The sequence below is a fragment of the Lithobates pipiens genome, unplaced genomic scaffold (genome assembly GCF_037356315.1).
Source record: "Lithobates pipiens isolate NorthernLeopardFrog02 unplaced genomic scaffold, aLitPip1_a1.2 Scaffold_16, whole genome shotgun sequence".
Classification (NCBI taxonomy): Eukaryota; Metazoa; Chordata; class Amphibia; order Anura; family Ranidae; genus Lithobates; species Lithobates pipiens.
In genome coordinates, this window is record NW_027507748.1 from 200,782,316 (window position 1) to 200,809,112 (window position 26,797).

Consider the following 26,797-nt stretch of genomic DNA (forward strand, 5'->3'; position numbering starts at 1 on the left):
GTGCACTTTCTACGGTTGAATGTTCCCTATGGAGAACCCGTCAGGAATACCTCAACTGTGATGTGCATATTATTGTACTCCTTCAAGTGATATTTCAGTGTTGTTTTGTTTTATATCTTTATTAAACATTATATTGATTTTAAATTTTATTAGTGTTTTTCCATTACCAAGTACCGGTATAGTCCAATTTATTATATGGCCGAATGGAACTACATATGGGGTTGGTGTGAGCGACTACCCGGTATTCCCATTTAAGCCCTCTTTCCTTTAATAGCAGTGAAACTTAAGTCTAAACATTGTAACAATTTGTCAATGGAATAGACTTTGTGTGTAAGTGAGTAAAGTTTAACCACTTAAACACTAAACCTTTTTCTGACATTTGAAAAAAAAAAAAAAAAAAAATTAGAAGATGGGGTTCGGTGCTAACTACAATATCATATACTATAATAAACTGATGCACCTAAAATTAGTAATGACCAATAAACAAAATGTGAAACAATAAAGGGCGCAACAGTTGTAGAGTGTCAAATGGACTAAATAATCATTATGTGAATGCACAAACAATAAGTTGTCGTAAATATCAAGTCCATATTTATATCAAACATTGCTGTGAAACCTAATAGATGGATCGTCTAAATATACTCCAATCACCGTGTTGTTCTAAAGTGCAAGAATGCTTCACCCAAAGTGGTATATCAAAGCACTCACCAGATTACATTGGCCACCAAGTGACCACCAGGCATGTAGTAAACAGAAAACTTCTTTCATCCGATGTACCCCTTCATGGGTCTTACAGCATAGGACAGCTGTTTATGGATCAACCAGATCTCAATCCAAGTGAAAATGGTGTGTGTATATTTTATATATACATACACGTTATATATATATATATACACACACACATACATACATACACACACACACACACTCCTTAGTGAAACCAGCTCACATCCAAATCATCTGCAAAGATGGCTCCTCTATGAAAATCCACAGGCATGGATAGTGTAATAAAAAGCAACATTTACAAATCCAGTTTGTTCAGTGTAAGGTACAGCAGATATAAGATGCAGCGGTGGAGCAGAGCAGGACTCGGTCCAACACCATTCGAGTTTATGGTGCTCGGCGTGCGTCTCAGTTGTGTGCGGAAGCAGAGGACACGTGTAATGCGCGTTGAGCCTCACTTTCAATGCATTTCATGCTCAAGCATGCATCATCAGGAAAACCTGATGATTTTGGAAAAAATTAATGAATAAAAAAAAATAACAAGTTGGCCCAATTTTTTTGTATAATGTGAAAGATTTAACGTTGCGAGAATCATGATCTTTTTATTCTAAGCAAAAAAATTGCAATTCTCATTTTGGCCAGAATTGTGCAACTCATATTATAGTTATATATACATACACACACATACATAGACACACACACATACATAGACACACACACACACACACACACACACACACACACACACACACTACAACGCAGCCGTAGTGCAGCTGCTACTACTTTTCTGGTGGTGTACACAGTACAGTGCAGCTGCTACCACAATTCTGGTGGCGTACACATTACACTATACAGTGCAGCTGTAGTGCAGTTGCTACTACTTTTCTGGTGGTGTACACAATACAGTGCAGCCATAGTGCAGTTGCTACTACAGATCTGGTGGTGTACACAGTACATAATACAAATCGCAGCCGTAGTGCGGCTGCTACTACTTTTCTGGTGTTTTACACAATACAGTGCAGCTGTAGCGCAGTTGCTACTACTTTTCTGGTGGTGTACACAGTACAGTGCAGCCATAGTGCAGTTGCTACTACAATTCTGGTGGTGTACACAATACAGTGTAGCAGTAGTGTAGTTGCTACTACTTTTCTGCTGGTGTACACAGTACACAATACAGTGCAGCCATAGTGCAGTTGCTACTACACTTCTGGTGGTGTACACAGTACACAATACAGTGTAGTGTGGTGTTGCAAAATAAAATATACATCATGTTCGGAAGGCCACCAAGGAGAGGCAGACACTCACAAGCCACAAAAAAAAGGGGCAAGCAGCCTCTGTGTCTACAGTCAACAGTGCTGGTTGTGGACATGGTGCATCCTCTGCAGGTGGCCGTGAGGCACGCTTGTCCTATTTCTCTTCTGCTGGCCGTGTTAATTGAGCCATAAGATGCAGAAGAGTTTGTGGCTGGCAACCCTTCTTGATCCATGTTACAAGGGTAAGGTGGCAGAACTCATCCTGCCTTACAATTTCCTGGGGCTGGACAACGTGTTGTTGATGCTTCGTTCAGGCAGAGGAAGAGCGGTGCAGAAGGCGACCAGCTGACCGATGTCTTTAGGCGATTTTTCAGTCCTCAGGGCCAAGGTCTGATCAATTCAAGCAACCATCACCAGCATCTGCATTACATGGTGCAGAAATATCTAGGGGTAAGAGCAGACTTGGAGACTTTTCTAGCACAGCATCAGATCATATAGTGCACATGTCCACAGAATCTGTTGATGGGGTCACATTCATAAAAATGAATCAGTCTTGGATCAGCAGCTATCAAGCACCTGATTGAATTTGCTATGGATGTGGGATCCCTTGAAGACTGCCTATGCTGAGTGACTATCCTATTCCTCCTCAAGCTTGAGGATGCTAGCTTCCAACAATAATTTTTGGTTTAGGGCACCACCACCACTGCTTAAGGCCCAGTTTTTTTGCCCCTGTTTAACAGGGGCATGTAATTACAATTACAATTTTTGACATAGTATTTCACAGCAGGGTCCATTCCTGCGCCCAACAATAGTATCTGTGAGGGGTTACAGTGTTGTGGTGCCGCCACCACCCTAGGCCCAATTTTTCTGCCCCTGTTTAACAGGGGCATGTAATTACAGTTCTTGATCTAATATTTCACAGCAGGGTCCGTTACTGTGCCCATCAAGAGTAACTGACGGCTTACAGTGTTGTGGCACTAAAGGCCCAATTTGTATGCCCCCCATTTAACAGGGGCATGTAATTACAATTTTTGATATAGTATTTCACAGCAGGGTCCATTCCTGCGTTCACCAAAAGTAACTGAGGGTTTACAGTGTTCTGGTACCACCAATACCTAAAGCCCAATTCTCTGCAGAGTATATAGGGCAGGCAGTATAGTATATATATTTCTGTTCAGAGTATTTAGTGCCTGGGACCCAGAAACCACCCTCTCCCCCACACCATTTTTTTTTTTTTGGGTGCAGGGTTACCTCTATATACATACCAGACCCAAAGGACCTGGTAATGAAGTGAAACTTTACCTCATTTACCAAGCTCTGGAGAAACTACTTTCGCACAGAGCAACTGCACTTAGCAAAGTGCACAGTCTATTTACCTTCAGTAAATCAACTCCAATGTCTTGGAGGATAGTAGGGCATAAATAAAGAATGTACTGCTTAACTGATGAATATTCAACTGAAGAAAAATGTTCATGAACAATCTGGTACTAAGCCAGAAATATGAGAATGTTGCAGGCTATACTTTAGCATAAACTGCAGTAAAGAGGCATCTACTTCTATCCTGTGTGTCCGGTAATATATTTTTGTTTGTAGGTTTAAAGTGGAACGTCACTCTTGCTTAAAGGGGTTGTAAACCCTTGCGTGTTTTTTCACCTTAATGCATTCCTATGCAATAATGTGAAAACCCTTCAGTCATTCAGCAGCCCCCCTTTTACGTACCTGAACCCGTTCTCTCTCCCCGGGGACTAGCACACCATCTCTAGCCAGTGTCTTGTGTCCTGATTGGCTAGATAAATAGGAGTGCAGCCATTGAGACTTTTCTAGCAGAGCATCAGATCATATAGTGCACATGTCCACAGAATCTGTTGATAGGGTCACATTCATAAAAATGAATCAGTCTTGGATCAGCAGCTATCAAGCACCTGATTGAATTTTCTATGGATGTGGGATCCCTTGAAGACTACCTATGCTGAGTGACTATCCTATTCCTGCTCAAGCTAGGCTTCATTGGCTTCAGCTGCTGTCAATCAAATCCAATGATGTGGGGGGCGGGGACGAGTGCTGCTGTCTGTGTCAAAAGACGCAGCCGAAGTACACGGAAGTGCGCCCGCACAGGAGTCCCGAAGGAGAGCGATTCTCAGATGAGTGCACTGGAGAAGAGAAGGAGCCACAAGCGCCGCTGAGGGAACCCAGAAGAGGGAGCATGGACCACCCTTACAAAAAAGGGAGGGTGGGCTCAGCTCCGCTTTGGGACTGTAGTCTTCCCTTTTTGTAAGGGTGGTCCATGGTTCTAGACTGGGAGGAGTTAAGGATAATTAGGGCATTAATGCTGTTGATCTTGAGCCCATTGCTCAATACATTTTTAGCTAATTTTGGTGTGTAGTGTTTTTTTTTTATAATCCATACTTGATAATGTATGGCATAAAAGTGTACTAATTACCCAACTACTATGCCATACAGGGAGATCACTGGAAAGGTTAATATCCGGGGGTCAATAAGGGGGAGGGGGTGTAAGTAGCATTTTCACAGACATGATCTCTTCCAGAGAAACTGTAGGTAAAGCAGAGTATACAGTTCACACTTTTCTTCATTCAATCAGCCAGTTGTAAAAAAACAAAAACAAAACATAAAAACCCCATAGATCTCTGCAACTCCCACTGAGCTACTGTATCCCACCCCCATCCCCTTCCATCGGAATACACGGATCAGCTCTGCAGCCATTGGCTGGCTGATTTGCCTTTATGATATTTTGACAGAATCTGGTCATTCAACAAGCTTCTGTTGAACAGTCAGCAGTACACATGGCCCGGAAGTCGGCTGGTTCCTGCTAAACTGGCCGATTCTTTTGTCCACTAATACCCTGCTTCAAGCTGCCCATACATGGACTGAATTTTCGATTCATGTACGGCCGTTCCCAGGGAGAAGTCGATCAGTGGATTCTGCTGCTGATCCTGATGGAGGGGGGGCTGCTTGCCGATCACACACCATCCATGCAATCTGCTGTGCATATCAAAGTTAGATTACAGATACCCCAAAAAAGAACGCAAAATGCAGTGCAATTGCCAGAATCGCATCACATGGGCGTGGAAACCCATGCAATGCAATTCAGGTGCGGGTATGAAAAAAGGTTCCTGCACCATTGTGGTGCAGATGCAATGCAAGTCATACATGTGCACAGGAATGCGGTTCGATTCTTGTGCAAAAAACATGCAGTGTTTTCCACGCACCAGTGTGAACCTAGGCCAAATGTGATGCATTCCCTGTAATGATTATTTAAAATAGAACACCTGTTAGTTATCCATTTTATACTGATCGACTCCAATAAGAAAACTGAGCCTTACCTGATTTTATAGAGTGAAGATACCTCAAAAATGTCAAACCCCAGTTACCCTCTATTGTTTTTGCCTTTTTTTTTTCCCCACCGCACTTCCTCCTCTTTAATAGTTTTTCTTTTCTCCATTTAACTACTGACACACGCAATTGTTAGGGGGGTGCCCCCACAATTCATGGAGCATGGTGCTGACAGCCATTTCAGAATATTTATTTGAATTAAACATTAACAGTATCAAGAAACAAGATTGCTTAGCACCTAAGGTTAAGTTATAGTTTACTTTAAATTGATTTGTGTCTGAAAACTTTTCTTAATAAACGTTACACAGACCAGTGTACTACTGCTATGTGCTTTGACCCAAGGCGACTGGAAGCATAAGAGATTGCTTTATAAGCACAGCAATTCCTTTTCATGGCGCTGCACTGACACATGCAGATACTGCATCCAAACATAAAACGCAGGAAGACAATTGCCTACAAAACGTATATTAAAAAGCCAAAGTCCAGCCTCAAATCACTTGTTTTGTTAAAACCGAACTGCAGCCATTTAGCAAATGCAGCTAGACTAGTGCGTTTTCTGAACTTGTCATCCCCATGTTAATAGATGACCTTTGCAAGGCTTTAATGTCTATTCAATTAATGATTCCTGCCAAACTGTCTGGCTGCAGTGGTATTACAAGCCTGCGTCTGGAGGAGGGATTCAGGAAAACAGAGTGGCTGTGCCCACTCAGTAAGGCCCAATACCATGGTCTGTAAATGTGAAGCTGCTGCGAACACACGGGGTGACCTGGTAGTGATACTTAAGGTCCCCCTCCCCCCACATACACTAGTAGAATTTCCTTTCCTAAAAAATGTTCATTTTAAGAATGTACTTTTGATTTTCTTTTTGCTAGTCAATTCGTTGTTAGTTTTTGTCCGTAGTGATGAGAAAATGTGAAAGAGCAGAATGGAAAATGCTCTTGAACAAACAAATCTACAACAGAAAATGTTCTCCTTCGTAAGATCCATTCATTCCAAAACTGAACATTAAAAGCAAACTTTTTTTTTAAGTACTTTTGTTAAAGTGTTACTGAAGCCAGGAACCTGCAATTCAATTTTTTTATAATATATATATATATATATATTCTCCCACAGGACACAGAACATGGAGATGCAATTATTTTAGTAAATATAAACTGCTAAATACCCTTTTAGAGCAGTTAGCACAGTCTTGTGACTTCTATCAGTGTCCAGCCAAGAAGAATTTTGTGACTGGCGATGAGACTGCAGTGGTCATCATCCCTGTCCTCGGGGCTCACCAACAGGCCAGGTTTTATGTATCACCTTGGGGAGATGCAGACTAGAATACTGCAATCACAGAGCAGCCAATCACATCACCTGTGATATATTTCAGTTATCCTGCAAACCTGGCCTGTTAGTAGGCCTGTTGATGACCACTGCACTATCTGTGCCGATTGGCCCTGTGCTGATCACATGCATCCTACAAAAGAGAAGACAAACTTCTTTAGCAGGACACAAAAAACTGAGCATGTGCAGCCTGACTCCATAAACTCTTATCAGGAGTTAAAGGAAGAAGAGGAGGATCAGAGAAGACAAGATCAAACAGCCTTTTTACAATGTAGTCAAAGGAGGGGGGTGTCAGTGTGGCCTGAAATCTCAGGAGATCTCCCGAGATTTCAGGCCACACCGACGCATCGCTGCTCCAGCTGAGACCCATCGTGAATTTGAACCACCAGACGTGCTTCGATCCGAGCGATGTGCCCGCCATCCACCATCGCCAGCCTTTACGTTGCAAAACTATTCCCATTTTTTCAGTGGCGCCCCAGATTACACCCTGCGTGTCCTGTGAGGGACTCCCATTGATGCCCTTTGTTGGGTGAAACCCCACTTTTTCACTTGAGGCTGTGGGCCTTTCCATCTAGGGTGGGAGCAACCTTCAAGGATCAGATTTCCACCTCCTGGTTCCTTCGTTGGATGCGAGGAGACACAAGGTAGCGCTCCCTCCTGTTCTCCTGAGGTCTACCATTGTTTTTATCCATGTATATTTATGGATGCATTTGTGACGTATCGTGCTTCTGATACAGGATTGATATTATATATGTTTGCTGATCCATTTCCCTGACGAAGAGTTTGAAATACTCGAAAGGCGTCAGTATAGGAATATATTACCTGTATTTTGCTCTTTGTGCTTATTGTATATTGCATCCTGTCTTGCTTTCTGTATCCATACACTCAATCATACCCCTACTACCACATAGGCTTCTGTTTGCCCACATTACTACTTCTCCCTTTTTATTTACTGGAAGTAAAATAAAAACCTTTTTAAAGTAAAACTTTGCCTACCAAGTACTTGTCCTGTCCCGCCGAGGCACCCCCTCGAACCTTTTTACAATGCAGAGGATTAACCCCTTACGTTCCATAGTGAGTAGAACAAGCACGATTTACTGTATATACAGACTGATTTTACTGTTGTGTGTTTTGTAACACTTTAAGTCATCAACTTTACTAATGAGAATTTTGGTACAAAAGGTTCTACTAGAGTACAGCCAGCTAAAAGGCCAAGTTCACCTTTAGGAGCATTTTGCAAGTTCTACTCATATTTAGGTCTCACAGCAGCTGTTTTTGGCTTCAGACATTTTTTTTCTACAGTCAGTAAACCCCTCGTAATGTTATCCTATGTGTCCATGCACACACAGGCTGTTAGCAGTTTTTGGCTTTAAAAAATAAATTAAAAAACGAGTGGGTTCGGAGAGGAGTTTTTCAGCTGAAAAACGCTGATAAACGCAGATAAACACTCAAAAACGTGGCTCACCAACGTTTAATGCTTTTGACCCATTGAAAAAATAAAGACCGCTAATGCGAAAAAACGCTAAAGCTAATCTTTCGTTCAGGTCTCAGATCTAGAATTCCTGAAGCAATGTCATGACATCACTTAATTACCGGGATCTTAAAGGCGCCAGTTTTAAAAACTAAAAGTATTCAAAAACGTCGATCTCTCCATAAAGAGTACCTCTCACATGTCTATTACTGTCACAAGGGATGTTTACATTCCTTGTGACAGCAATAACAGTGCTAAAAAACAAAAAAATTTACGAAATATTGGAAATATTGGTATCGTATCGGCACTGAAAAAAAGGATATTGGTTCGATCCGTTCTGTCGACAGCAACTTTTAGATGGGTGAAAGCATCACGACAGGAAAGTCTCTCCCCCCCCCCCCCCCCCCCCCAAGATTTTCCTCTCAACCAGAATTCATTTTGATCTTTTCAGTATCAAACAAGCCTAAAGTGAAGTGTTTGAAGTATTAAATAACCTTTAGTTACATTATTTAATGTAGATTACTATTAGAGCAAGATTACTTAAAAAAAAATAAAAAATTAAATGTTTACACTTTAAATCCGTTAATTTGTTCTGTATTTATGCAGAAATTAAAAGAAACCGGAGAAAAACGTGTATGCCATATAAGACAATCAATAGACTATGTGGGCCTGGTTGATGCTGGACACTTAAGATAGCTTATGTCTGCCACCTTTTGGTGAAGGGTGAAATTGCTTCTCTAGGATTTAAAGCCATTACGGGTTGATGCTGCCATAATATTTAACACAAAAATCCACAAAAGGAATAAGGGAGCATTTAAGATGCTCATTTCTAGCAAAACGACATGAAAGTTATATAGTCTGATTGAAGTCAGCTGTACACCTTCATGTCAAAATGTAGCAGAATGATAAATTACTTTAAGGGAAAGAAATGTGGGTCATCATGCTGGCCTGGGGTTACAGCGCTGGATACATTATTACTCACATTTAAAGTGGAAATGAACAAAATAAAATGAAAAACTTCTGACAGGTAGGGTTTTTAGGACAGAAGAGACCTTTGTCTCGGTCAAAAATGCTTCTCCTCGTCTGTCAGAAGCAAGAGCAGCTCAGTATAAATTTACAGCACCAATCTGTGCCCGATGTGACTCCCGTGTGCATGCGCAGAAGTGATGTCATCGCAGCCCACCCATTCATCCAATTTTTTTTTTTGTTTGTTTATATTGTGAAAGAATGTTACGCTGAGTAAATTTATACCCAACATGTCACACTTCAAAATTGCGCCCGCTCGTGGAATGGCGACAAACTTTTACCTTTAAAAATCTCCATAGGCGACATAAAAAAAATCTACAGGTTACCAGTTTTGCGTTACAGGGGAGGTCTATTATAGCTCTCGCTGTACCGATTGCGCGATACCAAACATGTTTGAACACCGTTTTCATGAGTAGCGAGCGCTACTAACGTATGCGTTCGCTTCTGCATGCGAGCTCGGTGGGATGGGAAAACATGGGGGTACCAGGATTATGGCAGCTAGCTGCTGCCATAACAATGATATCTGTCCTCAAAGCGAGGATGTAAATCGGAGTGCGATGGTCCCAAAGTGGTTAACAATGCATTGCTGGAGGACATAGTTTGACAGGCAAGCTTGCCATATTGTGCTTTTACGCGATGTATACTAGCACATTAAGGCGTATAACTCCTATGGGCCAATTTATTTCAAAAAAATAAAGTGGCGTTTTATTCTAATTTTCAAGTGGTTCATAAAGCTCAGACATGAAATATGAACAAAGCAAATCCCTCTGTGTACTTGTCTCAATCCAGAGCAATAAGTGTCATTTCTCTCTGCAGTTACGTTGAGAGCGGCTATGAGCACGAGTCACAAGTTTTCCTGACACCAAGAAAAAAATTGGTGACCGAGGAGAGATTCTCTAGCTGACTGACAGCCTCAGCTCTGTTCCTGTGTGAGGCCGGGTTCACACTAGTGCGACAAATGCTTCGACATTGGGCGCTCATGTCGCATGATGTATGAAAATCAATGTTTCCCTATGGGAGCCGTCTTAACTGGTCTGACACAAGTCGGTCCAACTTTGAAAATGCTCCCTGTACTACTTTGGTCCGACTTTGATCCTACTTCAGTCCATTGACTATCATCGAAGTTGGATCGCCATCTACATGATCCGACTTAGGCATGCGACTTGTGCTCTGATGATCTTGAGGGGAACTCCAAGTGAAATTTTAAATAAAAAACGGCATGGGTTCCCCCTCCAAGAGCATACCAGGCACTTGGGAACCCCCCTACACCGAAAAAAAGGCATGGGGGTCCCCCCAAAATCCATACCAGACCCTTATCCGAGAATGTGCCTGGCTGGTCAGGAAAAGGGGTGGGGACGAGCCCCATCCCCCGAACCATACTAGGCCACATGCCCTCAACATGGGAGGGTGAGTGCTTTGGGGCAGAGGGGCGCCCTGCAGCCCCCCCACCCCAAAGCACCTTGTCCCCATGTTGGTGGCCTCTTCCCGACAACCCTGGCCGTTGGTTGTCAGGGTCTGCAGGCTCATTGGAATCCGGGAGCCCCCTTTAATAAGGGGGGCACTCCAGATCCTGGCCCCCCACCCTATGTGGGTACCCCTACCCATTCACCTGGGGGGAGAAAAGTGTAAAAAAAAAAAAGGGGGGGGGGGCAGAAGAGGGCAGAAGGACCGGCAGAGGGCAGAAGGACCGGCAGAGGGGAGAAGGACCGGCAGAGGGGAGAAGGACCGGCAGAGGGGAGAAGGACCGGCAGAGGGGAGAAGGACCGGCAGAGGGGAGAAGGACCGGCAGAGGGGAGAAGGACCGGCAGAGGGCAGAAGGACCGGCAGAGGGCAGAAGGACCGGCAGAGGGCAGAAGGACCGGCAGAGGGCAGAAGGACCGGCAGAGGGCAGAAGGACCGGCAGAGGGCAGAAGGACCGGCAGAGGGCAGAAGGACCGGCAGAGGGCAGAAGGACCGGCAGAGGGGAGAAGGACCGGCAGAGGGGAGAAGGACCGGCAGAGGGGAGAAGACGTCGCCAGAAAAGGCAGAAGAGCCAGAGATGCCTTAATAAAATACTTTAAAAAGCTGTGTAGTGCGTTTATTTTTGACAATTTTTGTTTTAGATGAATGGGTAGGAGTACCATGTACCCCATACTCAGTTAGGGTGGGAGGTTGGGATCTGGGGGACCCCCTTGTTAAAGGGGGCTTCCAGATTCCGATTAAGTCCCCGCCTGCAGACCCCGACAACCACCAGACAAGGGTTGACAGGAAGAGGCCCTTGTCATCAGCATAGGGACATGGTACTTTGCGGTGGGGGGCGCAAGACCAACCTCCCCCATGTCGAGGGCTTGTGGCCTGGTATGCTGAAGGGGGGTTGTTGCCCCATCCCCCTACCCCCCCTTTCCTGACGTGCCAGGCTACATGCTTGCCCTTTGGTCTGGTATGGATCTGGCGGGAGGGGGTAACCTCACACTAAATTGACAGGATTCCCTGTCAATATTCTCTGAACACAAGTCGCACTGCAGGTCGGATCATCTTGATTCGACTTCTGGTGCGACTTCTATTCAAATTAATGGGCTCCCATAGGGAGCCACTGATTTTGAATAGACAGAGAAAAGCAGCTAAATGCGAGTTGATGCCAATGCGAACAAAAAATTGCATTTTTAACAACACACTTTTCCTGGCGTTGGTACTATCTTTACAGATCATTTTTTATAACGCCCGTGGGCATGAGGCCTAAATGTTAAAAAACTTTGTTTGACCCTGGCAAAGTATTAAAAGCAACAGCAAATATATAGTTTCTGTGAATATACTCTGAATATTTCCCAGTTATGCAATTCAGCGCTAATGAACTGCTAGGAAACCGAGTGATTAAGCTTTATATATTTTTTTATAGCAGAGATACATTTACACATTTGATAACATAACTCTGGCAGCCCTATTTGGAGCAGCAGGGATAATGAAACATTAGATTTTATAGGCATGATTATTGCTCAGAACATAAACCTTAAGCCGAGTCTGCTTCCATTGCAGAAGCCAATATACACCAAAGAACAAACAGTTAAGATGAGTCAAAAGAAGCAAAAAGACTTACAATTCAAAGACCATATAGAGCATTCCATCGGAGCTGTACGTTTCCAATAGCTCTACAATGTGTGGATGTTTCAGCATGTGGCATATGCTGGCCTCTCTCTTCAAATCTGTAAATACAAAAAGATGGCAATTACTGGAAAGAAACGCAAGGTAAGCATTACAGAAAAGCATCTCGCTTTGCTACTTGTGTGTATGCTATTATACAGCAAAACTATAAACTAGCTATTAGCTACTACCATTATATAGCAAATATTAAAACTATTTAGTAAAAAAATTGTATGAAACGAATAATCAGTTTTTTGTTTTCCTGAAAGAATTATTTCTATTGAGTGCTTCTATTGAACAGTATGAATTGTACTGGACTGTCAACAAAAAAACATACAGTATTTTTTTTTTGGGGTGACCGCCCTCATCCAGGTATGGAACCGCCAGCAGCTCGCTTCCACTGTGAATCTACACAATGGGAGCTTATTAGAGGGTCCCGTGGACACGATGTCTGCCGGCACCCACTAATCGTTTGGTACACAGGCAGAATGGCAGTCTGTTTTTGTAAACAAGGCAGATTGCCATTCTGTCAGCAGAGAAGGTATGGATCCTGTGGTCTTGTAAAAGGACCTCCCCCAAGTCACTGAAACACCACCTAGGCACACAGTTAATCCCCTTTGATTGCCCCTGATGTTAACCCCTTCCCAGCTAGTGTCATTAGTACAGGGACTGTGCATATTTTGATCACCGATCACTGTAATTAGTGTCACTGGTTCCCTAAAAAGTGTCAGTTAGGTGTCCAATTTGTCCACTGCAATATCAGTGTCCCACTATAAGTTGCTGATCGCCGTCATTACTAGTGAAAAAAAAAAAAAATAGATAAATAAAAATGCCATAATTTTTTTGTTTATAGAGCATAAAATAAAAAAAACGCAGTGGTGATCAAATACCACGAAAAGAAAGCTCTATTTGTGGGGCAAAAGGGGCAAATTTTATTTGGTTACAGCGTCGCACAACTAAAAGATCTTTTGATCATAAGAGAAATCATAAGAGTAATTTTTTTTTTTTTACAATAGTAACAAAAATAAAATAAAAATACTTTCCTTTTTTTGCCATTGTTAAAAGAAAAAAAACACCACATTAAACACTATAAAATATACTTTACAATCCGATTAGAACAATATTAAAAAGGAGGTCAGACAAGCCAAACAGGCCATATTTTCTTTTGAGTGCTACTATTCCAGTGCCAAAGATCGGCAAAAAATAAATTTTTAGCCATAGTAAGACTAATATAATAGCTCCAATACCTAAAATTCTAAATACATCAAGCTAACTTTATTATATGAAACATCATCTGCAGTTGGAATGCTTAGGCCTTATTCACACTGGCACAGGTTTAGAATAAGCATGCATGGATGCAGATACTGTCATTATCTGGAAAGTATAAACAATGTTATGAACAATGTCCCAGAACACTTCCCTTTGTTTAAAGTGGGAGTCTGTCTTTTTTTCTTTTTTTTTTTAAAAGCCAGCAGCTACAAATACTGCAGCTGCTGACTTTTAAAATAATGACACTTACCCGCCCAGCGCGCCCGCGATGTCGACACCCGAAGCCGATCTCTCGATCGTCTCTCGGGTGTTGCCGCAGCCATCTTGGGTATGGGAATCAGGAAGTGGAGCCTTGCAGCTTCATTTCCCGGTTCCCTACTGCGCATGCGCGAGTCGCGCTGCGCAATAAGGATGGTCCCCGCTGTCTCTGGGATCCGTGTGTTTCCCAGCAGACGGCGGGGGACCTTCGGAAAGGGACGTACCTTCTGCAGATATCTATGCCGGAAGTGGGTGCAGATACCTGTACTGTACAGGTATCTGCACCCCCTCCCCTCTGAAAGATGCCAATTGTGGCGCCGGAGGGTTCCAATGAGCGGAGGCTCCACTTTAGGGTGGACCTCCGCTTTAAGTGTTCCTACTTTAAAGTAGTGTTCTCTTTTTTTTTTTTTTTAACATATCACACTTGCCTTCACTGTGCAGCTCATTTTGCACAAGTGGCCCTGAAGCTGGTCTTCTGGGGTCCCCCGGTAGCTCTCGCTGCTTCTCCCCACATCAGATAACCCCCTGGGAGAAGTTCTCTCCCGGGGTGGGGGGTGTTACCTTGCAGGCACACTCCCGAGTCCAAAGCCGCCGAATGTATGCCTTGGCTCCGCCCCCAGAAACCCGGGTCATTGGATTTGATTGACAGCAGTGGGAGCCAATGGCTGCACTGCTATCAATCTATCCAATCAAGAGCCGAGAACACCAGGCAGAGAGAAAGCGCGTCCCCGCCGGGTCAAGTTCCAAGGCTCAGGTAAAAGTTGAAAGGCTCAGTCAAAGGTTTACAACCTCTTTAAGGCCTCATGCACACTGGATGTTTTTTTACAGCAGCTGTTTTTGGCCTCAGATATATTTTTCTACAGTCAATAAACCCCCACGTTATCCTATGTGTCCATGCACACCGAGGCTGTTGGCAGTTTTTGGCTGGGGCGTGTTTTGGGCTTAAAATAAAAAAAAAAAAAAAAAAAAAAAAAAAAAAAAAAGGGGGGGGTTCCGAGGAGCTTTTCAGCTGTAAAAATGCTCTAACGTCAGAAAACGCTGAAACGCTGATAAATGCGTCTCAGCTGCATTTAACGTTTTTGATCCATTGAAATAAAATGAAAACACACTAACGAGGAATAACGCTAAAAACGATATTGCAAAACCATTAAAACACTTTGAAAAACTCACTGCAAAGCTACTGCCATTTTTATAACATTATTTTAACATCCAGTGTGCATGAGGCCTCAGGGCCCCATTCACACCTGAGCGTTTTGTAGCTTGAAGCCTGGAGCTACAAAACGCTGGAAGGGGGGGAATCAATTATTCTCTATGTGGATGGTTCATATCTTCACTCCAAAAGGCCTGAAGCTAGAAGCTACAAAATGCCTGAAGCTCAAGCAAGTTGTGGAGCTTCTTTTTAGGCAGATTTACAGGCATTTTCTTTTTACATTGGTGACCATTTGACCTGTACAAAATCATGGCAAAAACGTGATTAAAAAAAAAACGTTAAAAAACATGTTAAAAAACGCTGCAAAAACACTCAGGGCGTTTTTTTTCTGCTGTAAGACTCAGCTCTAAAAATGCCTAACAAGACAAATCGTATTTATTTCAATGGTCCCTGTTCACATCTGAGCGTTTTGTTATCTGAAGCAGAACGCCTGAAGCTCAAAAAAGCACAGGAGCTTATTTTTTGGCAGATTACAGGCATTTTCTGCTTTTTACATTGGTGACCTTTTGTACTAAATCGCGGCAAAAATTGCATGACTTTCTGCCTGAAAGCAAAAATGCCTAGGTGTGAACAGAGCCTTAACCAGATCCTGGACACACAATTCAATTCTTTAAATGCAGCTAAGCGAACCCCACCTAAACACAGGTAAGCACACAGTGAGAGTGGCACCATTGCTTTTATGTGCCTTTAGGCCCGGTTCACACTAACGAGAACCCTGCGGATCCAGTGTGGGTTCTCATATTGCACCTGAATCACACAATAGTTTACACTAGGATCTGCAAACCGCTGCGGGTGTCAATGTGAAGTTAACGACACCCCCAGATCGGTTTGCAGAAAACCTCCCCACACCGTGTTGATGGGGGAATTGAGCAATTTGCTTTCCTTCCACTTGTGGTGGAAAGAAAATCAATTACAGTATGGGCTGCCTGCTTTACAGACATAAATATATTAGAAAAGGTAATGCCTTGTGTCATTCCATTATTTAACAGTACCAATGCTTTTTCTCAAGTACTCGCAGATGGCAATTACCGATACCTATTTTTAGTGAAATGTGACTTAGAAATCTTACCGTTTCTTTAAAATTATGAAGAACATTTCTTTGGCTGCTTTAAAATGGCATGATTTTAAAGCTGTAGAACTATAAGCCTTGGTTCACACCAGTGTGGCTTTGAAATTGTAAAGCCACAGATCAGTGCGATTTGGACCTGCGACTTAATTTCATCGAAGTCCATGCAAGTCGCAATGGAATTACAAAAAGGTGTTGGTTTCAGTATCGGCGCATTTGCACGGGTACGTGTACACGGAAAATAAATGCTACCTAGCACTTGATAAACACGCTAGGGATCTTTCCACTAAGCCACACCACTTGATCTCATTTCTGGTCAGGGGTGGGTCTTTTGCACCATGGTGTCCTCCAAAAGGGAAAATTACAATTATTATACAAATTCTCACTGCAGTTTACAATCAATGCTCCCTCTTCCTCTTGTAACACTCGTTTCTCACCCTGCTTTCTCTCTATCCCTGTCCACAAACTCCTCCAGCTCCATCTCCTTCCCAGGTACTATTCATCTTCTGCCATTTCCCCCAAAAATGCTTGTATGGGGAGTTATCTCTCTCCTGAGACTGTCCCATGAGGTTGCATGACCCCTGATCCTCTGTCTGGGCAGTGCCGATTGGTCCTGTACTGATCACATGCATCCGTCCAAAAAAGAAACACCTCTAGCAATACACACCAAACTGAGCATGTGAAAAATGCCCCAATGTTCTGTACTATCTAGAGATGGGTTGGGGACAGTGGAAGGAGGATCAGAGAAGACAGGATCAAACAGCCTTTTTACACAATGTGAAGGATTAACCCCTTAGTTTCCACTGTTAAAACATTATTTACTGCATATACAAACTGATTTTACGGTTGTGGGTTTAGTAACACTTTAAATAATAGTATGCATAAGGCTGAAATATAGCCTGAATCAGCAAATCAGCAGTAATACAAGTTTCACTAATCCTTCTAAGGCTAAAAACGTTTAGCTAAAAGTACCTCTTCAAGAGCCGGCACACCTTTTCTACATACAAAAATAGATTGACAAATTCCTTGATGTGACTAAAAAAAAAAAAAAAAAAAAAAAGACAAATGTCACAAGGCTAATGTATTGCAAATGAACACTATCTGAGTAGGCATGGGGCATTCATTGCAAGACCATCAGGAAACATGCAACTCAACTAATAACAGCAAAGGCATAATCATTTATTTATTAAGATGCAACAACTACTTTGTTTTAGGATCACAGCAGATACAGTAATGGAGCGGAATTCACTCTGTTACTCAGAAGGGGAGATTTATCATGTTTTTGCAAAGCAGTGTAAAATTGTAGGTCCAAACTGACCCTCTCAAGTCAGTGCTTCAGAGTTACAATTCCATTTTCAGAAAGGGTCTGTCTGGCCTCAAACAATGGTAAAAGGTGTGTTTATGGAACCTACACATGAGAATTGGGATTTTATTTTCTGGATATAGAACATCGATTAGAACAAGGAATAAAGGATTTATCCAAATTATTGGCTATATGGAATCTGTTATTGGAATTCCAGCTTCATCGTAACTCCTCTAAAATCTGCCCCCCCCCAAACACCTACAAGAAAGATGCATACACTTATATGTATATGTGCTCCTACTATGGAGACTCTGGAAATTATAGCATTAGGACTACAGTATACAGAGGCTCCTCTCCTTGGCGTGGGCATGAGTTTTCAAATGTGTGCCAACAAAACCCTTTTGACATAAATTGTTAGACGGGGTCAATTTGGTTGTTTTGCAGACTGGCTGGTAAGTGTGCTGGGAAATCTTTTGTTGGTTTGTGATGTGTGTTGCCCTTCCATGTACACCTTTCTGCAAGGGCTAGTTATAGGTTGAGGTCGTTTTCTTTTAAAGATGAATATACTTACCCAATTTCAGGTCACTCTGTTCCATTCATGTGATACCACATGCCCCGTGTCAGCCAGTGCCACTGCAGGGGAGGGGAGGGAGTGCCGACAACTGATGGGCCATTGAAGTCTATGGGTGACGCCACAGCTCCCAGGCATTACCAGCCATTGTTGAGCACTCTATTCTCCCCTGCTGACACGGGAAATCACATGATCAGACCGGAGGGGCCTATATAATGGGTATTTTTATACAGGTTAGTTAGTATAGGTGCTAAGAAGGGAGGGGACAGTAAGGGTGAAGCTGGCATTCCACTTAGAGGTTGTAAGCTGTATTTAGCAGCATAATGTTATACAAACATTTACACTGTGTAGTATAGCTTGGTAGAACAGAGGGGCTGGCAGCAATCCTGAATTTACAACCACTTCAACTTTACCCCCTTCATGACCAGGCCATTTTTTGCGATACGACACTACGTTCCTTTAACCACTTCAATACCAGGCACTTAAACACCTTCCTGCCCAGACCAATTTTGAGCTTTCAGCGCTGTCGCACTTTGAATGACAATTGCGCGGTCATGCTACACTGTACCCATTTTTTTCCCCACAAATAGAGCTTTCTTTTGGTGGTATTTGATCAACTCTGCGGTTTTAATTTTTTGCTAAACAAATAAAAAAATACCGAAAACTTTGAAAAAAAAAAAATGTTTTTTTTTTGTTTCAGTTTCAAAACTTTGCAAATAAGTTTTCTCTGGGCACTGATGGGGTTACACTGATGGGCAATAAGGCGGCACTGATGGGCACCGATGAGGTGGCACCAATGAAGTGGCACTGATGAGGTGGCATTGATGGACACCGATATGTGGCACTGATAGGCGGCACTGATGGGTGGCACTGATGGGCGACACGGATGGGCACTGATAGGTGGCACAAATTGGCACGGATAGCTGGCAAAGGTGGGCATGGGTAGGCGGCACAGGTGGGCATGGGTAGGCGGCACAGGTGGCATGGGTAGGCGGCACAGGTTGGCATGGGTGGGAACTGATAGGTGGCATGGATGGGAACTGATAGGTGGCATGGATGGGAACTGATAGGTGGCATGGATGGGAACTGATAGGTGGCATGGATGGGAACTGATACGCGGCATTGTATTATAATATATTGTACTAATGGATGCCAATCAGTGCCAAACAATGCATGCCAATCAGTGATGCCCATTGTGGGCACTGATTGGCATCCATTATGGGCACCGATTGGCATCCATTGTGGCACTGACTGGGATCCCTGGTGGTCTAGGGTGGCATACCTTGTCCTGGGCATCCCTGGTGGTCTGGTGGCGTCCCTGGTGGTCCAGTGTGGGCAGTGCTGATAATCGATCAGCACAGACCCCCCCTGTCAGAGGAGCAGCCGATCGGCTCTCCTCTACTCGCGTCTGACAGACGCGAGTGAGGAAAAGCCGATCACCGGCTTTTCCTAATTACACTGTGATCAGCCGTGATTGGACACGGCTGATCACGTGGTAAAGAGTCTCCGTCGGAGACTCTTTACCGAGATCGTAGTTGCCGGGTGTCAGACTGACACCCCGCAACAACGATCGCCGCGATGCGCGCCGCCAGGGGCGCGCATCGGCTCATAATCCTGATCACGTCATATGACGTCCGATCAGGATTATGCAACCACTTTGCCACCGTCAATTTGTTATAGGGCGGGCGGCAAGTGGTTAAGGCCCCTTTCACACGGGGCGGATCAGTAAAGATCCGCCCCGTGATGATCCGCTCGCTCAGCGGGGATCGCTCCGTTGTCCCCGCTGAGCCGGCTGTGGACAGGGCGGTCTCCGCACACTGTGCGGGGACCGCCCTGTCAGCTCTCCGCTCTCCTCTATGGGGATCGGACGAGCACGGACCGTGTGTCCGTGTTCATCCGATCCGCTCTGCAGACGGACAGAAAAATAGGATTTTCCTCCGTCTGCAGAATCGGACATTTGCGGAGGCGGACAATAGCGGGTGTCTGCGGATGCTCATCCGCAGACACCCGCTATCCCATAGGGATGAATGGATGTCCGTATTTCATCCGCAAACGGATGGATGAAATACGGACATACCATCAGCATGTGTGAAAGGGGCGTAACTTACAATTGCAAAGTCGTGCAATGCTGTACCTAATAAATAAATTCCTTTTTTTCCCCACAAATAAAAAGCTGTCTTTTGGTGGCATGTAATAATTTCTGCGTATATATTTTTCACTTTCTGCTAAAAAACATATCTAATAAAAAAAATGAATTTAGGCCAATATGTATTCTGTAATCTTTTTTGGTAAAAAAAAATAAAAAAATAAAAAAATAATCACAATACGCATATATTGATTGGTTTGTGCAAACGTTATAGTGTCTAAAAACTATGGGACATATTTTTGGAATTTTTATTTAACGTTTTTTAGTAGTAAAGGCAACGATCAGCAACTTATAGCTGGACTGCGATATTGCAGCAGACAAAAATCGGACACTGACACTTTTGACCCTTTTTGGGGACCAGTGACACGAATACAGTGATCAGTGCTAAAAAATATGCACTGTCACTGTACCAATGACACTGTCTGGAAAAGGGTTAATATCAGGGGCAAGCAAAGGTGTGTTTCTAGGGAGTGCTTGAACTGTGGGAAGGCACAAGATCACTGCCTTCCCTGGTCACAGAATGGGAGACAGGCCGAATGGCCGATCTACGAAACGATCGGCGGGTCCAAATTGCATCCCACTGTGTCCAATCACAGTGGTAGCGGGTCTATGTTGGGAGACTAAAAGGGCATAAATAAAGGACATTACTGAGTACGAAAATGTTGGCCCAGTAAGTGTGCAAGTGCACATTGAGTGGAATAGTGTGGGGGTCGGAGGAAAAGGCAAACAAATGTGCTAAAATGACCAGACAAGTGTCATTCCAAGTGTGACCGCGTTGATAGTGGAGAATTGGCCTGGGCAGGAAAGAGATGAAAGTACCCTGTATTGAAGTGGTTTAAAATGACTTTCAGCCTGGGGAAAATTGAATGCATACATTTCAAAGGTGTTCCATTTTTGCCTGGAACTAAGAGTTAATGGGCATTTCGTTTTAGAAGCATTTTTTTTTTTTCTACAACATTCCACTTTACCAGTTTTTCACTATAATTAATTTACAATTAAAAATGCTGAATGGTCCTTAAAACACGATTCTGATGGGGTTTTTCCTTCTGTCTGAAAATGCTGTGCTGCAAATATGCCTGTAAACGCCCTAATGCGCATGGGAAAAATAGGCCAACACAGAACTGCTTATACAGGCTAAAGAAAAAAATGCCAAAAGCCTGTATAAGCAGCATTTTTTTTATGGCCAGTGTGCAATGTACGTACCCTGTACACACATTGGGTTGTATTGGTCTACTTATGATAAGCATGTTATTGTCTAGAACTCTAGATCTTGTATTTGTCTACTTGTTTTCTTGCTCATTTTGAAACAGAAAATGCAGATCCACATCACACAAAGGTTCATGCAATTACTAATAATGGGAACTGTACCATTTCGCAACATTATTACTCGAGTTTCCCTTCAAAATTTAATTTATGGGAAAGAGGCCTATGAATATCCATTAACAAGGGAAAGATGTAAACCACCATTTTTATGGAAGAAAACCACGTTTATTTGAATAATCTAGTGACTTTCCTGGAAATGATTTCTCCCAGTTGCTTTGTTTGTTTGTTGATTTTACACAGTCAATGCGATTCGTCTTTTCACCAGTCTGTGAAATCATTCACACTGATAACACCTCCTAATTATAAGCTGCTAATGATTTTCTGTCAAGATAGAAAATCAGTTTGCTATCAATACCTCATATATCACATTCATATTTGACTGCTTATTGATCATTGACTATTGTGCTTGACATAAAATGGACAAACTATCATGAGAGTTGGTCAAATCTATAGGTACTCTAAAGCGCTGGTGCCCAACCTCTGCTCCTGGGGTCCCCTATGGCACTTAATGTGCCGTCCTTGGGGGCCATGTAAAAAAAAGTCTGTTTTGCGCACGGCTGGTTTCTAGAAGTTAGTTTTTCCTATGCGGTTGGTTACTTTATAATGGATCTACCTCAGCGAAATATCAAATGTGGCATCAGGCAAATGTAAAAGAATGTACCAAGGGAAAAAAAATAAAAAATCCCCCGTGAGAGTACAACACTGGGGGGTACAATGTTAGCCAGCACGACAGAGGAGTAAGATTTGGGGGTCCTTATTTCAGATGATTGCAAAATGAGCAAACTGTGTGACCAAGCAACGGGAAAAGCGAATATAATTCTAGGATGCGTCACTAGAGGGGTCACTAGGAGGTTTTGATTCCCCTATACAGATCTTTAGTGACCCCTCATTTTAGAATACGATGTCCAATTCTGGAGATCTCACTTACAGAAAGATATTGAATAAAAAAAAGAACGAGTCCAGAGACGGGTAACAAATGGTGAAAGGTTTGGGGGGATTAAACATAAGCGACTTCAGGAACTTAAAAGGGGTTGTAAAGAATTTTTTTTTTTTTTTTAACCACTTCAATACAGGGCACTTTCACCCCCTTCCTTCCCAGCCCAATTTTCAGCTTTCAGCGCTCTAGCGCTTTCAGTGACAATTGCGCGGTCATGCTACACTGTACCCAAATGAAATTGTTATCATTTTGTTCGCACAAATAGAGCTTTATTTTGGTGTTATTTATTCACGACTCCGTTTTTTTTTTTTGCGATATAAGCGCAAAAAAAGCGGAAATTTGGGAAAAAAACAATATTTTCTTTTTTCTATTTGAAAAGAAATCCAATAAAATCAAATTTTGTCATAAATTTAAGCCAAAATGTATTCTGCTACATGTTTTTGGTAAAAAAAATTCCGTTAAGTGTATAATAATTGGTTTGTGTGATCACGGACATATGTACGCAAATGATCATGTACATATGTGTGCAGGTGATCACGTACATATGTGTGCAGATAATCATTGGGACATGTGATTTTAGTGGGACATATGTGGGGGACATATGTGGGGGACATGTTTTTATTATTAGGGACATGTGTTTTTATTATTTGGGGACATGTATGTTTTGGGGACATGTGTGTTTTGGGGACATATGTGGGGACTGTGTTTTCACTGTGTGGTGTGTTGTGTGTTTACACTACACTGATGATCAGTGAGTAAAAAGCTGTGAAAAGCAGCCCATACTCACTGATCATCAGCCGGCTGCAGCGTTCTGCTCTCCTCTTCTCAGCGGTGACTTCCGTGTGAGGAGAGGAGAGCCGATTGCCTAGCAACCGGCTGTTTGTTTACATCACATGACGGGCGTGATTGGACACGGCCGTCATGTGATCAGGAGGGCCAATCACAGAGCCCTCCTGCCGATCTGAGATGTGCCGTGTCCGGGTGACACGAGCACATCGGGATCGCGCCGCTGCGCGGGCGCGCGCGCGATCCCGCTGCTCCTGAATGACGTTCCTGAACGTCCTATCAGGAGCAGGCGGCTCCCACCCGGCCGTATATATACATTGGCCGGGTGGGAAGTGGTTAAATAACAAACATGTTATACTTACCTCCACTGTGCAGCTCATTTTGCACAGACTGGCCCCCGAACCTACTCTTCTGGGGTCCCTCGGCAGCTGTCTCAGCTCCTCCCCTGCAAGAACTCACCACCTTCATATGCGAGCTCTCTCGCATGGTGGTTAGTTCTTGCGGGCACGCTTCCGTGATATGGCTGCCGGCTATAGCCGCTCACTGTATCACTCGGCCCCGCCCCCCAGTGCACTGCGTCATTGGATGTGATTGACAGCAGCGCGAGCCAATGGCTGTGCTGCTTTCAATCCTTCCACTTTAGGCAATCAACGGCCAGGCTGAGCAGCAAAGAGGACATCAGGGGCGCGCGCAGCAGGTGAACGGGCTCAGGTAAGTAAAATGGGGGGGGGGGGGGCTGGCGGTATTGCCGGATGTTTTTTCATAGGATGCATCAAGGTGAAAGAACGCAAACCTTTACAACCCCTTTAAACCCTTTCGTGCCTAAGTCTATTTCTGACATTTGTTGCTGGTTAGTTCAAATCCGTATTTTTTGCTCGAAAATTATTTATAACCCTGAATATTTTTTTTTTTTTTTTTAAGCAGACTTTAGAGGAAAAAAAAAATGGTGCAATATTTTATGTTACACGGTATTTGCACAGCGATCTTTCAAACGCATCTTTTTTTTGGGGGGGGGGGGGGGGGGAGAGACACTTCCATGAATAAAGAAAAAAAAAAAGAAAAAAAAAAACACACAGTAAAGTTATCCCAATTTTTTTTTCTATAACGTGAAAGATCATGTTACACTGAGTAAAATACCTAACATGTCAGGCTTTGCAATTCCACAATCTTAGACAAACGACGGTACCTAAAAAAACCCCATAGGCGATGCTTTAAAAAAAACAAAAAATGTAAGGGTTACCAGGTTAGCGTTACAGAGAAGGCATTTTGCTAGAATGATTGCGGCGATACCCCACATGTGCGATTTGAACACCGTTTACATATGCGGGCGCAACTTGCACATGCAGTTTCTTTGTGCGCAAGCTCACGGGGACAGACCCGCTTTAAAAAAATCTAATTTTTTTACATTGTCACAAAAAATATTCTGATCACTTTAATTGCGGTCACAAGGAACGTAAACATCACTTGTGACAGTAAAAGTTGGTGACAGATACACTTTATGGAGGGATGGGGGAGTCTAAAAGAGCCCAAATTCCTTCTTTGCACTTCAAAGTATTCTGATCGCCAAAAACAGCGATTCCGAATACTGTCATTTTTTTTTTTTTACATAGGATACTGGAACTAAGCCATTTCCGGCTTTGTTCCAGTCTCAGCCTAGCTGGCGGAAGTGCCAGATCATGTATTGGGTCTCCCGGTGGAACGGGAGGTGCGGAAAGAGCGTCAAAAGAGGGGGGTGGCTGCAGGCATCACCCCGGTATAACCCCTTCAAGCAAAGGCTGTATATGTGCGTACAGTCAGCGCTAAGGGGTTCAAATGTACAGTATGGAGGAAAGAAGGGCAAGGGGAGACCTGACTGAAACCTTAAAAAAAACATCAAGGGGGTGAATAAGGTTTAGGAGGGAAGTATTCTTTTTTTTTTTATCAATGTTTTATTGATTTTAAAACAATTCCACTAATATTCCAAGAGGAAAAAGCTTATTCAGATATACCATATCCCCCCCCCCCCCCACCAAAGAAAAAATAAATAAAAAGAAAAAAAAAAAGTATTCTTTCTCTCCCCCCCCCCCCCTCACTTTCTAAAGAAATACTTAGACCATAAATAATAATAAAAAGCACCCACTCTAGTGCTTCATTTACCTTCTTCCATTTTACCTGTGCCTTATGGGGGGGGGGGGGGGGGGGGGGGCGGAATAGGGACGAGAGAGAGAGAGAAGGAAGGAAAAAAAAAAAGGCAAAAAGAGAAAAACACCCTCCTCCCTTCGTATCTCCCTCTCCACAGACATCAACCCACATTCTCTACCACTCCATAAGTTATACATTATTCGATCTCTGCTAAATAGAGCTCCCATTTTGTCCATATTTCCTTAAATTCCTCCTTTCCATTTTTAACCGTGTATATCCATATTTCGGCCTTCATTATTCTATCAACTTCTTTCTTCCACTCTATCAAAGTTGGTCGTTTAATCTGTCGCCATAATCTAGGTATTCGTAATTTTGCCGCTAGGGCTGCAACTAACGATTATTTTCATAATCGATTAGTTGGCCGATTATTGTTTTGATTAATCGGTTAATAACCTTTAAAAAAAAAAAAAAAAAAAAAAGAAGTGGGTCAAATGGATGTTCATTTTCAACCACAGTGACGGTAAAATTTGGAAATAGAAAACTTCTTAGTCAAAGGCATATTCAGACACTGTATGTGGTTTTCGTTCAGAAATTACATTCATTTTAAAAACAGAACGTTAAAAACAAGTGAAAATTTCAAACAAAATTCTTTCGTCTGAATATTCTCATCTGAAAATGGTCGGTGTGGCCAGCATAAGGTTCGGTGCACACCTATGCAGTTTGCTTTTGATCTTTTTCTGCAGTGCCTTTTGCTGTGCGTTTTGATTTTTGCGCACATGATTTTACTGAAATTTGCATTTTTTGTATTTTTTTTTGGCCAGATTAAAAAACACAAGTTACTGCAAAAACGCATTACATGCTTTTCTGCAGCTTCTCCATTGAAGTATATTGAACCAATAAAGAACCATTTTGCGTTTAAAAGTCCCTGACCCTTTTAGATGTGACCGTGTCCCATAGGAAACCACGTAAATGAACTGTAGTGCATTTCTGCAAAAAGCACCAATAAACACATAGATGTGAACCAGGTCTAAGACGTTTACTAACATAATGGGGTTAAAAAAAAAAAACGAAAATTAGCGCTTTATAGTAGAAAAAAAGCAGATATTCACTACTGTAAGGGGTTCATTTTTTTACTGTAGAACCGTAATATTTACAGTAGTGATTATTTGTTCTTTTTGTACTATAAAGGTTTTTTAACCCCATTATGTCGATTAAACGATTATGAAAATAGTAATCAATTTCATAATCGATTCGTTATTTCAGCCCTATTTGCCACATTTAATAAATGTGGTCTTATACTATCCTTTTATGATCTAACCAATGTCATTGTCCCATAAAATAAAAAGTTTACGGGCGTTAGTTCTATTGTTCAAGGGGACAGCCTTTCTACCCAAGGGGCAATTTCCTGCCAAAATCCTCTAATCAAGGGACATAGCCACCATATGTGGAGGAAGGTGCCCCTCTGCCCGCACCCTCTCTAACAATTGGCGTCTGCCGCTGGATAGATCTGTGCCAATCTCACTGGGGGTTGGTACCACCT

At 42.8% G+C, this 26,797-nt stretch overlaps 1 protein-coding gene across 15 annotated transcripts in view; it reads right to left on the bottom strand.

Moving 5' to 3' along the window:
- Positions 1-26,797, bottom strand: part of CASK (calcium/calmodulin dependent serine protein kinase) — a 486,621-nt gene that overhangs the window by 358,393 nt on the left and 101,431 nt on the right. For all 15 annotated transcript variants that reach the window (XM_077480904.1, XM_077480896.1, XM_077480902.1 and 12 more), the window contains exon 3: positions 12,224-12,329. In XM_077480904.1, coding sequence (XP_077337030.1) covers positions 12,224-12,329 — 106 coding nt within the window. The remainder of the gene's footprint in view (positions 1-12,223; positions 12,330-26,797) is intronic.